The sequence below is a fragment of the Phocoena phocoena genome, chromosome 3, assembly GCF_963924675.1.
Source record: "Phocoena phocoena chromosome 3, mPhoPho1.1, whole genome shotgun sequence".
Lineage (NCBI taxonomy): Eukaryota > Metazoa > Chordata > Mammalia > Artiodactyla > Phocoenidae > Phocoena > Phocoena phocoena.
The window spans coordinates 31,912,407-31,925,425 of NC_089221.1; the positions used below are offsets into that span (position 1 = coordinate 31,912,407).

General features: G+C 38.3%; 1 protein-coding gene across 2 annotated transcripts in view; it reads right to left on the minus strand.

Annotated features, from left to right (window-relative positions):
* Window positions 1-12,587, minus strand: part of LIFR (LIF receptor subunit alpha) — a 52,300-nt gene extending 39,713 nt beyond the window's left edge. For both annotated transcript variants that reach the window (XM_065873533.1, XM_065873534.1), the window contains exons 1-4: window positions 12,446-12,587; window positions 10,674-10,788; window positions 8,106-8,242; window positions 1,894-2,057 (exon numbers count right to left, since the gene is read on the minus strand). In XM_065873533.1, coding sequence (XP_065729605.1) covers window positions 1,894-2,057; window positions 8,106-8,242; window positions 10,674-10,788; window positions 12,446-12,587 — 558 coding nt within the window. The remainder of the gene's footprint in view (window positions 1-1,893; window positions 2,058-8,105; window positions 8,243-10,673; window positions 10,789-12,445) is intronic.
* Window positions 12,588-13,019: the final 432 nt, after the last annotated feature.

Below are 13,019 nucleotides of genomic sequence, written 5' to 3' on the forward strand. Positions count from 1 at the left end.
AATTCTACCTTAAATACTAATACTAATAATATAATTATGAATAAAAATGTCATATTTTACTATGGACAGGAGTAACTTTTTAAAATTAATTTGTTCTAGCTCTATTTTTCTTGCCTCTTGCTATTTTTCCACATAGAAAGATTTTTCTCCAAAGATCATATTCCAAAAAGTAGGGAATTACTATCTTGCCATTGCTGTCTTGTTACACACCTTGTGGCAATGAGTTACAGGACCTTAGAATAATATTTCTATTCATTTATGTTTGATTTCACTTACATGTCAAAGAGTATCCCTCTTACTCCAGCATCCCTCAGTTAAAAAAACAAACCAACCATCTAGCTCCCAAAGGAAGTAATAACAACTAATAGCTGTTTAGTAGCTTTATAAATATCCTATCATTTACTACAGCAAATATTAGCACCATTTTACAAATAAGAAAAAGGAGGTTTTGAGAAGTCATCCTAAGCCAGTAAGTAGTAACGCAGAATATAAAATGTTAGGCCATAAAAAAAGCTACACAATACAATTTTAAATAAGTAATAGTTTTGAGACAACAATGGTAGAGCTATATCACAGTTAGCTGCAAATCAGACTGACACACAAGAATTGCCATTAAAACTCAAGAAAAGAGAGAGCATTTTTACATTGAGGTAATTAGAATGGGCTTTAAAATAAGGGATAGGATTTGACCTGGGTCTTGAAATGTGTATTCAATTTGTATAGGTGAAAAGGAAAGGGAGGGCATCTTAGATGAAAATAAGTATACTGATTATGTAATACAATACAGATGGTACTGGTTAAGGAAGAGCACAGACTCTGGAATCAACTCTCTGGGTTTGATTCCTGGCTCCTCCACTTAATGTCTTCCTGTGACTCTGTATCTTCATCTGTAAAATGGGAATGATGCTAATAGAGCCTCCCCCAGGGGTCTGTTGTGAAGATGCAAACTATTAACATATAGAGAGCTTTCACAATAGTGCCAGGAAGGGGAATGCCAGAAGCATTGGAAACAAGATAACTACAATTATGGCTGCTATTGTTTCAGGATGTAATACATAGGTTGTCAAAAAGGAAAAATAATACAGTGACTATGAAATAAAGAATAATCCTATTTATTATCTTTACTATTTTATCTATGTACTTAGGCAAATAAACTGTAAAATCATGGTCTTCTAATTCTTAAGTCTATAACTAGGCATATTTCAAGTGCATTAAAGAGTAAAAGGATGAAAGAGGGAATTCCCATGTACTAGCTGTCAATACTTCTCACTGCTATATCTCACTATTCCTTAGATTAATAACAAACTAAAGATGGATCATTAGGAAACTATTCATAAACAAGATTTTAAAATTAGATTAAAAAAACCATGTACTATTAAATATAAGAATGTTATTTTGGATTCAGATAAATTCAAACTTATAGATTTATTCCAACTTACAGATTTATACAAACTTATAGATTTATACTTATAGATTTCTCAACAATTACTATGGCTAAATATGTTGCAAAACATTTATTTTTATGTCTGTGTTAGATAATTTATAGTAATATATAAATTAAATTATATGTATATTTTTAATTTCATTTATGTAAAAACATGCATATAAAAAAGGTTTGACAGGAATATACAAAGATATTGTTTACTATGCTCAAGTGGCAGAATCATGGATTAATCCTCCCTTAATTTCCTAACCTTCCTATAATGGTTACACATTATTTCATTAATTTAGTGAGTTTTTTAGGCATAGCATACAGTTTTTAATGAACCCCCAAAGGATATCTGATTTACTTCTTTAATAATCTAAAGGTTCACTGTTGCCACTTTAAAATTATAAAAAAGTATTCAGTTTCTTTAATGTCACAGGAAAAAAACTATTTTTGCTCAAACTTACTAATTTTACGATTTCCATATTCTTTTTACGTAGAACTTTGATTTCCCAGATGACATCTGAGTGATGTGGAAAAACAGAACCCTTGTCATTCCACTTTAGGTGTAATGTAGAAGTTGAGAAATCAGCAGACAAATCCAAGATCTCTGGAACATCTGGAATGAAGGCTTAAAAAAAGGAAACAAAAGATAAAACTTAGTCAAGTAAGTAACTATTTTTCATATTATAATCCCATTAATCAACTAACGTTAAACTCTACTTCTTGATCAAAAAACAATTAAGGATTAAAGTAAATTCTTGCACCTCCTACTGAAAAAAGAGAATAAATATATGTATTTATTTGTATAAGCAGCTCCCAGCTGTTCATCAGCCAAATCTGAGAAAATTATTTACCAGCCCGCTGTTTCAGATCCATAATACATCTTCTAATACAAACAGCAAGTGAGTTCCCACAACACTCCAGTGTCACTGGGTCTGAAATCTCCAAGCAGACAACATTGGAGAGAAGTAAAAAAGCTCCCTTTGTATAGATTATGGAGAGCTGGCCTTGGTAAACCTTTCCATCTGTTTTCTCTGCACCCTTCCCCACTCATCTCCAGTCACAGCCTGCATGCTAGGGAAAGTTACCCACTGGAGGATGCAATGAGCTACTACTGGCATAGGCAGCAGCAAACAGCAGCAAGACCGTGGTAGTGACCAAAGCATTGAGTTGAGGGAGCCAACAAGGTTCTAAGAAGTACTTGGCAGGATCTGGGAAGTCCTTCAGAAATGCTAGTTTGCAGTGGTGTGCAACAGGTCTGCAGGTGACTGAGAAAGAGATAAGGTGATCCAGCAGGAGACAGCTGGAGAAAGCCTGGCTATAGTAATAAGGATGTGGCTCAGGACGCCATATATGGAAAAGAAAGGACAAAATCTAATGGGCATTTCAAAGAAATGACTGGATCAAAGAAATGAAGGATTAGTAATCACAAGACATGAAAACATCTAAGATTTCTTCAAGTCACTAGCCCAGAAAGCAGGAAGAAAGGCAAAAGGAACCAGGGACAATTGTGAAGAGATGTGGGGGTCTGGCCATGGATGACTAAGTGTTGGGGAAAAAAAGGCCATCAACGGAGGGGGAAGGTGCAGACAGTAAGTGAGAATGGGGACCAATCAGAGAGTGCACACAGACTCAAGAGGAACTCGCTGAGTGCGGCTCAGAAATGAACATAACACAGACGCAAAACAGCCGAAGCTTGTCTGAGAGCTAGTGACACAGTCACACCTTCAAGGAGCCAGAGACCCCAGCAAGAATCCCGAGAGGGAATGACGCAGAAGCAGAAGGAAACCAGAGGAAATCTGGGATCGCTGAGATAAAAAGAAATGGGTTGCCGTCCAGGCCCAAGAAAACAGAGTTCAGAGAGGAAGGCTGAGAAAAGACCACTGGTGGTCTTTTGATGCTGGTGAGGGTACCGTCAATTCCTGAGAAAGAAGGCTGGCAGGGCAGTAGGCTCTGAAGCTGTAGTACAAAAGGTTAAGAGAAAAACCACGTTCAAGGATACAGCCTCTCACAGGGAGAAACTGGTAAACTTAAAAAAAACAAAACAGAAAGGTAGCCGAAAGAGTAAGGTATTCTTCAACATCTTCAAGTCTTCCTACCTATAAGGAATGAGTATATTAATGAAAAATGTGGGGATCAGTGGAAAACACACAAGGTATGAGCCTGTTCTGTTCTATGAAATTCAGGCTTTCTGGTATGAAGGGCTCTTTCTTCCCTGTGCTCTCCTCAAATGACAGTAAGGTGAAGGTAAGTTGAAAGAAATCCAGAGTCACAGGCTCTCAGGCCCCATATCTATCCTAGTGCTGCCCCACGAAGTTCAAGGACCATTAAGTCAAGTCACTTCCAGCACAACTGCGAGAACTGACAGAGAGAGGGTGGCTGAACGTGCTGAAGAACAAAAATGGCAAAGCAGACTAATATAAATTATATGTAATATAACTTAGTCTTGGAACTTAAAAATAAGTTTTTACTAAACTTACTTAAAATGTACTGATCACAGGGCTCTACACTGGATTTACGTAAAATGTTTAGGGTTGCACAGGAAACAGAACATGTGGATTAAAGCCTAAAATATGCAGCAGTCAACAGCTACACAGCTACGTAAGGACAGTGGAGGATGCTTTACACGAGAAGTTTAAGCGGGAAACTGCTTTTACAAAAGAAGGAGCAAATGAGGAGTAACAAGCTGATTCAGTGCCAGGAGGGACAAGTTCAAGGTGGCAAGGCAACCACACAGAGCAGAGGCTGCCAAGAACACGGATCCTTCAAATGTTCCAAGATGTCACAACGTAGTAACTTGAAATTATTAAACATGAGAGTACTTTATTAAGGCAACACTCATCTATTAAAATGCTTCCCTCCCTGAAAAGTACACATAATTAACATTTTATCTAAATAGCAGTGGGCTATTCTTCAAAACCCAAGTCGTATCTAGTATTTCCAGCTAAAGACAGTAACAGCCATAATTACAAATGAAAAGATTAAACATAGTTTTTTCACGACTTCATAGTATACTTCTTCATTGTATGCCAGGGAAGTTCCCCTAAGCTCCCACGAACTGTCATCTGCATTTTTCTCCAGCTAAAATACACTTGAGGACAATGTTAGCTTGCCTTCTAGAAACTACAAACTCTGCAGCTAGAAAAAATTTCATCAGTCTTGTTTATTTTTTAAATAAAGCTGGTTTATCTTTACCCATAACCTCCATGCCCCTTCTGCCTTAGAACATCAGAAGATGGGAGCTTTCCCAGCTCTTTTATAGGATCCACGTTATTTATTCTGCCTCATACAGATGCAAATTTTTAGGTTATTTTAAGAAACTTAGAGATTAAAAATCTTACAAAGACTTATTTTTGTGCTTTCCCTTGTCAATTAGAAGCTTATTAGAGGGGACTTTCCCAGTGGCACAGTGGTTAAGAATCCGCCTGCCAATGCAGGGGACATAGGTTCAATCCCTGGTCCGGGAAGATCCCACATGCTGCGGAGCAACTAAGCCCGTGCACCACAACTACTGAGCCTGCACTCTAGAGCCCGTGAGCCACAACTACTGAGACCGTGTGTCACAACTACTGAAGTCCACGTGCTCTGGAAGCCTGCGTGCCACAACTACTGAGCCCGCATGCTGCAACTCCTGAAGCCTGCACACCTAGAGCCCGTGCTCCACAACAAGAGAAGCCCGCGCACCGCAACAAAGAGTAGCCCCCGCTTGCCACAACTAGAGAAAGCCCACGTGCAGCAACAAAGACCCAACACAGCCAAAAATTTAAAAAAAGAAGCTTATTAGATATATGTATATGTGTTAAACATCTTCTTTGCTTTATATGTATACTTTTGAAAGCATCTTAAGATTTGGAGAAAACTTAATTTCTCATACTTTTATTTAGTAGCAAACTGCCAAAGAACCCAAATCTTCTAATGCACAGCTCCACTATCATTTCACAGCGTCTCTTGCATATGACAGGTGTTCAAAGGTTTGCTGATGGACCCACCTCCCTCTCTTATATTCATCTAATTTGCTTTTCATTTTCCTATCAGTATTTTTCTTATTTGAGTAGCAGTAGTAATATCTTAGTGTTAGGATACTGTTAATCTAATATTCAAATCACAATGAGGCCCATTATTATTAAAAATGCTGTCAACAAATTACATGCTATGCAAAAACAGTGAACTATTCATCAAGTAAGTCACCTAGAGTCTGTCCTGATTCGCCTTTCGAATTCTAACACTTATCTTCAAGTAGCTTCCCAGACAGAACCTTCGCAATCCCTACTGAAAAAGCAGACAGCACAAACTGGCTCTCTGACAGAGTCCTGGGGAAATTTTTAAAAATCTGGAATAAAATTAAGTTAGATTCCCTCATACCTTAGTACAAAATAATTCCAGATGGATGAAAGATTTAAGCATGATAACAAAACCAAAAACTTATGAAGAAAAATATCAAGAGATTCTATTATATAAAAATGAAAATCGGTGGTATAAAAAAACACCACAAAGTTTAAATTTTAAACTTGGAAAAGTATTTGTAGCAAATAGGACAGAAGTGATAACCATACTATACAGAAAGCTCTTGTGAACTAATGAGGAAAAAGATGAATTTCAACATGAGAGAAAATTTACGAAGGATATAAATAGTTCAGAAAAGACTAAAAATGATAATTTAAAAGAGTAATCACAGAAATATAAAAACAACAGCGCTATAATTTGGGGGCCATCAGATTGAAATCGCAAAACTAAGAGAGAGAGACAATACCCAGTCCTGGCAAGGATGCAGACAAGCAGGCATGCTCTAATATGATGTCTGTGGGAATGCAAAAAGATTCAAAATGTGGGGGGAACAACTGGTAGCGGACATCAAGAGTCATAAAAAGCGGATGTCTTTAATGTAGCATTCCCAATTCTAGTAATTTAGCCTAAGAAAATCATCACACAAATTCAGCAACATTTATGTGCAAAAAATGTTCATTAAAGCATTGGTAATAATGCTGAAAGACTAGAAATAAAAATCTCAATGTTAATAATCAATGACAATCCCAAACTCCCTAGCTATCCCTCCCCCACACACTTCCCGCCCCCCGCCCCGCCCCGCCCCGGTTTGAAATTGACATGTGCACACTGCTGTATTTTAAATGGATAACCAACAGTAGGATGACCTACTGCATAGCACAGGGAATTCTGCTCAATATTATGTAACAACCTAAATGGGAAAAGAATTTTTAAAAGAACAGATACATGTATATGTATAACTGAAAAAAAAAAGACATCAATCTAGTTCAATTTTAACAAGGCCTCTATTTAAAATGATGTGGTAATTGATTATAATAAAATAGTATAAGTAAAAAAAATTTTTAATAAAATATGTAATTTGCTAAAAATAAAATACAATTTGCTAAAAAAAAAATCAATGACAAAGTAATTAGGTACCTCCATTCAATGGAATACTAGGCAGCTATAATGTAGATTTATTTACATAATAACTTGAAAACCTATATCTTCTGATAAGCCTATAATAAAGTAATATAAACTTTAGTTTATACACACACACACACACACACACACACACACACACATAGAGAACACATGTAAGTATTAACAATATTTCTTCTTGGGTATTGGGATCATGGCTGATCTGCACAAAACCATCTCACATGTATCTCACATACAACTACAGAAAGAAAATAACAAACATGGCTCTTCTCTATCTTGAAAACAGCCCTAAGTAGCACTTTACCCAGACAATACTTCAGCTAGAAAATGAGACCGGTTCTAAGCTCCTGGACAGCATGCTTTGCTATTATCCTTTCAAAATCTGTGCTATGTCAGACACAGACCACTCCAAACATGCACCTTGCCTGTAAAATTGGAGAGATCACCAAGTTGCTTATATTTTCTTTCCCTTGCTTCAAAATAAGTCATCCTTATAAGACTCACTGTAATATCATTATGATGCCATCCCATAATAGTTGTCAGAAGGCAACAAACCTGCCTACCCCACCATTAAGAGAGTCAAGACCACTGGAGTTTTTAAGGTCTCATTGCATGGCAAAATTTCCATCTCCAAGAGCCTGGATTTATTTCATGCTTCCACCCAGCTTGTAGCATACGTCCTAGGCATTCGGTCAACACATCTATAAAAAATGCCTGCTATGTGCAAGGCACTGGACTAGACACTAGGTGTAGAAGACAAAGTCTCTGTCCTCAGGGAACCCATTTTCTTGTAGAGGAAATACACAGGAAGCACCTAATTATATAATAAATTATTTATGCAACTGTGAGAAATACCACAAAAGAGAAATACAGACTGCCTAAAGGAACGTTAAGAAAGGAATGGGGTCTCCTCTGGGAGGGGATGGTCAAAGACTATTTCCTAAGGATGGCTGAGGAATTCTGAAAGGCATGCAGGAATCAACGAAGTAGAGGGGTAGGAGAAGAGAATCCAACCGTGGGAAGGAACTTAACTTGTGTGACGTCTATTTGACTGACCAGAGGAAGAGTTTGCTTCCATCTTGATCTTGGCTATGCTCCACAATTGGAAGTATGGTCGCAGGGTAAATGAGAATATTAGTTTAACAAAATATATAAAAGAATGGTAAATTCCTGTCAATTATAAAGCAGCACAATACTAGCAAAGGCACCATTCTGAGCTATTTTCAAATCAATCTTCTTTTCAAATACTTACAAACGTTTTTTTCATTTAGTGTGAATTTACTTATAAAACTTCCAAAATCATGTAAAGGGTTTATTGTTATTTCATGATCACCAGGTAAAAGAGCTGGGATTTTAATATTTTTCTCCAATCGATAACAAGAATGGGACCTGCAATATAAGAAATCAAATTTTAATTAGCAGATAAAATGGAGCGCAATTTTCATAAAAACTTGATTAACACAAAATTCAGTGGAAAATACTTTGTTCTTTTGTATACAAAAATATGACAGGTTACATCACATTTTAAGACTGCAAAAAAGCGAGGTAAATGGTAAGTCCATCAATGTGGTGGTAGGAAAAATAACCAGACTGTATCAGAAAGTCAAGAGTAAGCAGAGACGATTCTATCAAGAAACTTAGGGCTTTAGCATGGCCTTCAAACCCCGCCCAACCCTGCCTTTGCACACACCCTGCCCCCCACACCCCCCTTCTGGACCGACCACTACAGGGTCCCCATCACTGAGACTTCAAACAGCTTGTCTGCTCCTGTTTTGCCTCACGGTTCACTCGTACAAAACGTTCTCATGTTCTCATCAGCTCCGCTTTCAAAGTGCTTCTAGTTCCCACCCATTACCTCTCAGACAAAAGTGAATTTTTCTTCTGTGGTTCCATGGCCCTCTGTATCTTTATAGGGCATGTTTACACGTTTTGTTATTCACATACATTTCTAATTTCCCATAAAATTTTAATTCAAGCAAAAGGACTTTGGGTGTCTCCTGCATCACCGCCCTGCCCCGCACAGGCCTTTTCACATTCCTAAGTGAATTGAGGACTGAGGACTTGAAAGGGTCAGCTAACCTCACGTGTGTGGGTTTCTTTACGTGCCAGCAACACAAAACCACCCGAATTCTCTAAATCATGCTTTTTCATACATTGATACCATTGTACCCAATATTCTCTCAGACTGGAATGGCTTTCTGTCCAGTTTCTGCTGAGAAAACTGAGTATTCCTACTCCACCACCATGCTTCTGACAGCCTCTCTGGACCTCACACTCCTCAGTCAACGCTCCCTCAGACCATCACAGACAATTAGCATCAGCGCTTAATCCACAGCCTCATTATGCTCTGCTTCTCGTGAACTCCTGGGGCCAGGATAACTTCTTCTCTGTGGATTCTGCAGCGGTCAGTAGTGCTATTTACCAGATTTTTCGGATTCTCCCCTTCTGGATTCACAGGAGGATTGCACTTCCCTGCTCCTCTGAAACAAGGCACGGCCATGTGATATTAGTTGTAGAGAAAGTGAGTGAAAGTCACAGTTTCTAAAAGCCAGGCAGGCTCTAAAAGCCAGGCAGGCTCTGCTCCCCTCCCATCCTGGTGCACTGGGAGATGAGGGCCCCCTGGCCTGTGGCCCTGAGGGAGGGAAAAGGGGCAGAGATGCCAGCTGACCTCAAGACAGACACAAAACACAAGCAGGAGTAATCCTTTATTTTCACTGCAGAAAATAAGGACATAAGATTCGAGGGTTGTTTCTGCAATAAAACCAAGCTCGTCCTGGCTGATAAATTACCATCACACTTAGACTAATGTTCAACAAATGTACACCAACTGGGAAAAAAATCTGAGTGTATTTAAATCCAGATTTATGTCAATTTACATTAGGACCACTTATCAGCACACTCGTGCTTGGAGCTCTGCACTGAACTTCTCTGGCATTGCTAAACAACTCAGAGCCCTGCCGGGATTAGAAGGAGCAAGGAGAGTGTTCTGACTTCCAGACAGCCCGAAGGCTTCCACTCCAAGCTCCGGGACTTGCAGCCACTCCGAGATTACCTAAGAGGGTAAGGCAGTGTGACGGAACCTACCACTTGCCTCCTAATGTCCACTTCCCCCCTTTCCTTAGTGACACTGCCCCAGGTTTATCCGAGTACATTGCCATCAGCTATGAGAACACATCACCTAGCCTCTTATGCAAATAAGTTTAGCCACTGCACTAAGTTCCGCCAATGAGATGTAAGCAGAGGTGTTGTACAGGACTTCTTAGAAGTCTTCCTAAAGCAAACCATTTCCTTCCTGCTTTCTGGAAGGCAGATATGACAGCCACTCCTGAAGCATCATCTTGAACCAAGAGATCACACCCTCAAGATGGCTGAGTAGCATGAAAAAGAGGAACCTGGGCCTCTCATGGCCATGTGCACCCACGTTGGCCTTGAACCGCCTACTCCAGACCTTTCACATGACAGTAAGTGCCTGTCTATTACTGACATTTTCTGTTAGGCAGAGTCAAACTTGAACTTCATTGATACAGGTAGGCACTGGTTTAGGACAGACCAGTAAAACTTCCCCACAGACGATCAGAATCCACAGCCCATGAGAAGTGTTTCCCATACTCAACATTCACACGATAAAAGAATCAAAGCTGTGGCCAGGAGAAGAGTTTGTTTCCATCCTGACTGAAGAAAGATCCAGATTTTTAGAAAATAGAGAGCTAAGATTGAAAATTTCTTTTAAAAATTTCCAGAATAAAATCTTTATATTCTAAATTTAAAGACAAAGAACCTTCAGATTATAACTATAAATTAACCAAAGTATTTCCATTACCCGTTTTCAAAGCAAACTTCATAAGCAGCACCATGGCCTGCTCCAGAGGGTGCTCTCCAAGAGCAGTCCCACACTTGTAAATTGTTAGTTATACACTTCAAATCACGAGGAGTCCCTGGAGAAGGAGAAACAAAACACACACATACGCACACGCACACACACACGCACATGCACACAAAATGCTTATTAATTTAACTGCACTGTAAAAGTCAACAAGTGAAACCGTCCCCAGCCATAAGTACAAGCATATGTGTCTGCAGAAGGCCCATGTTCTTTATGCAGAGATGAACCTGCAGTCACAGGAGGTGACTGGTTTTATATTTCTTTTTGTAGCTTTGGTTTAAAAAAGCTAGTGAGTAAACTGATGAAAGTGGGTCAACCACTAGACCACTTAGGGGTTAGGCCTCTCTCAAAAATTCCACTTCCAGACAACTAAGATAAATAGAGGGAGTGGCTATATGGATTCAATGAAGGGACCAAGAGAGCGCCTGGGAGAATTTTAGTCTCCAGTGACCCCATTTGCAAAAAAGTAAAATTAAAAAAAAAAACAAAACTCTAAGACTTTAAGTAAAAACTATGTACCTCCTATGCCACAAACACAGCTCCTAAGTACTCCTAACTACTAGTGCTTCACAGCTTGTTATCAGACTGCCACCTACACAGAAATCATAGCCAATCTTTAGATTTTTATGAAGCACATCACATAAACAGTAATAAACTCACGAGTCTCTGAAAAATATATATTTTGTGTAGGCCTAAACAACTGAAAAGTAACAAATAATTCAGAAGATTACAGTCCTAATAGTATTTACTCACATCTATAAAATAACATTAGATCATGGAATACATAAGCACTATACAATGAAAAACTGTCATTCTAAAAAGACAGTGGAAAGAAAGAAAGGAGAGGACTTGAGGGAGGGAAAGAGAGAGAACAAAAGGAAGGAAGGAAAAGAGGGAGGGAGGGGAAAAGCAATTAGGAGTGTGAAAAAGGTATTCTATCTCAAATTCTCTATTAAAAAGGTTTTTTCTTTAATTTTTACATGTGATTGGTATCATATTCACTACAGCAATGAATTATAAAGCTCTTTATGTAAGACAGAAAACAAAAACATTAGAAACACATTAGAAATCATTAGTAATCATAATAAAGTTATTTAGTAGTAATTTGGGGGGAAAAGAGAAGACCTCTTTAATTATGGAAATAATATAAAAACTAAACTCAGAGGCAGAAGGATGAAAATGCTCTTTATAGAGTAAGCTAGATAACACCTACAAACATTCTTAACGTTTTTAAATAAAATGAAAACAAATCATATATTTCTTAAAGCAGATATCTGGATGTAATTTATGTGACATTCTGAAAGGCAAAATTACAGACAGAAAATAGACGAGTGCTGGCTGGAGGTGGGGATGGCGGGCTGTCAGCAGAGGAGCAGGGGCATTTTCTGGAATGACGGACTGGTCTGTATCTTGACTGTGCAGGTGGATACATGTCTGTATGCATCTGTCAAAACTCACAGAACTTTATCCTAAAAGGGTGAATTTTACTGTATATAAGTTATACCTTAATTTTTTAATGGGGAAAGAATACTTAGATCTATCTTTATGGGCCTTTTTAAAAGAAACTAGAAGTACATGAAAAAAAAAATGACATAGAAATGGATTTTAACCACAACCTGAAGCGTTCAATAAAGTCTCAAGATCGCTTCTTAAGTAAAACAGTAATGACATTGCAATCAGTTCATTTTCTCTGACTCTGATGCACTTACTTCTTTTCTGGCTGTTTACTTGATTCATTAGATATAGAAGAAGAACTGTTAATAAGAGCCACTGGAAATTTGAAGTCATCCTCATTCTTTTACTGTCCCCCATCCGGGATGGTCGTTTCAAACATAAGGAAATGTCCATCATCTGTGCAATGTAGTCAGCTCTGCATGAGGAGAAGAATTTCAAATGGTGTTCAAACTGGTCCAAGGACACTCCTTACCCTGTGCACATCAACACTGGAAATGGATACTGACAAATACCAAAACATGCTGCACGTTAAAGCCACGGAGACACCAGACTCAGCTACCCTGGCTTTAGGAGATGTGACAATCGGACACAGCTGTTGCTCCGGGATCCATTATAGGGTCAGGATAGGCTTCAAATTCAAGATTATAACTGAGCACATATTTATCAACACTCCAGTACTGCTAGAGTATAGAAAAGCAGTGCATAAAACTGAGGTTTTGACAATTTTAAGTGATATGTGAGATGGCATTTTTAATTTTAATTAGTATATATTAACTTTTATAGTCACTTCTTCATGACAAGTAATGTTGGTTTTCTTTTCCATGTACA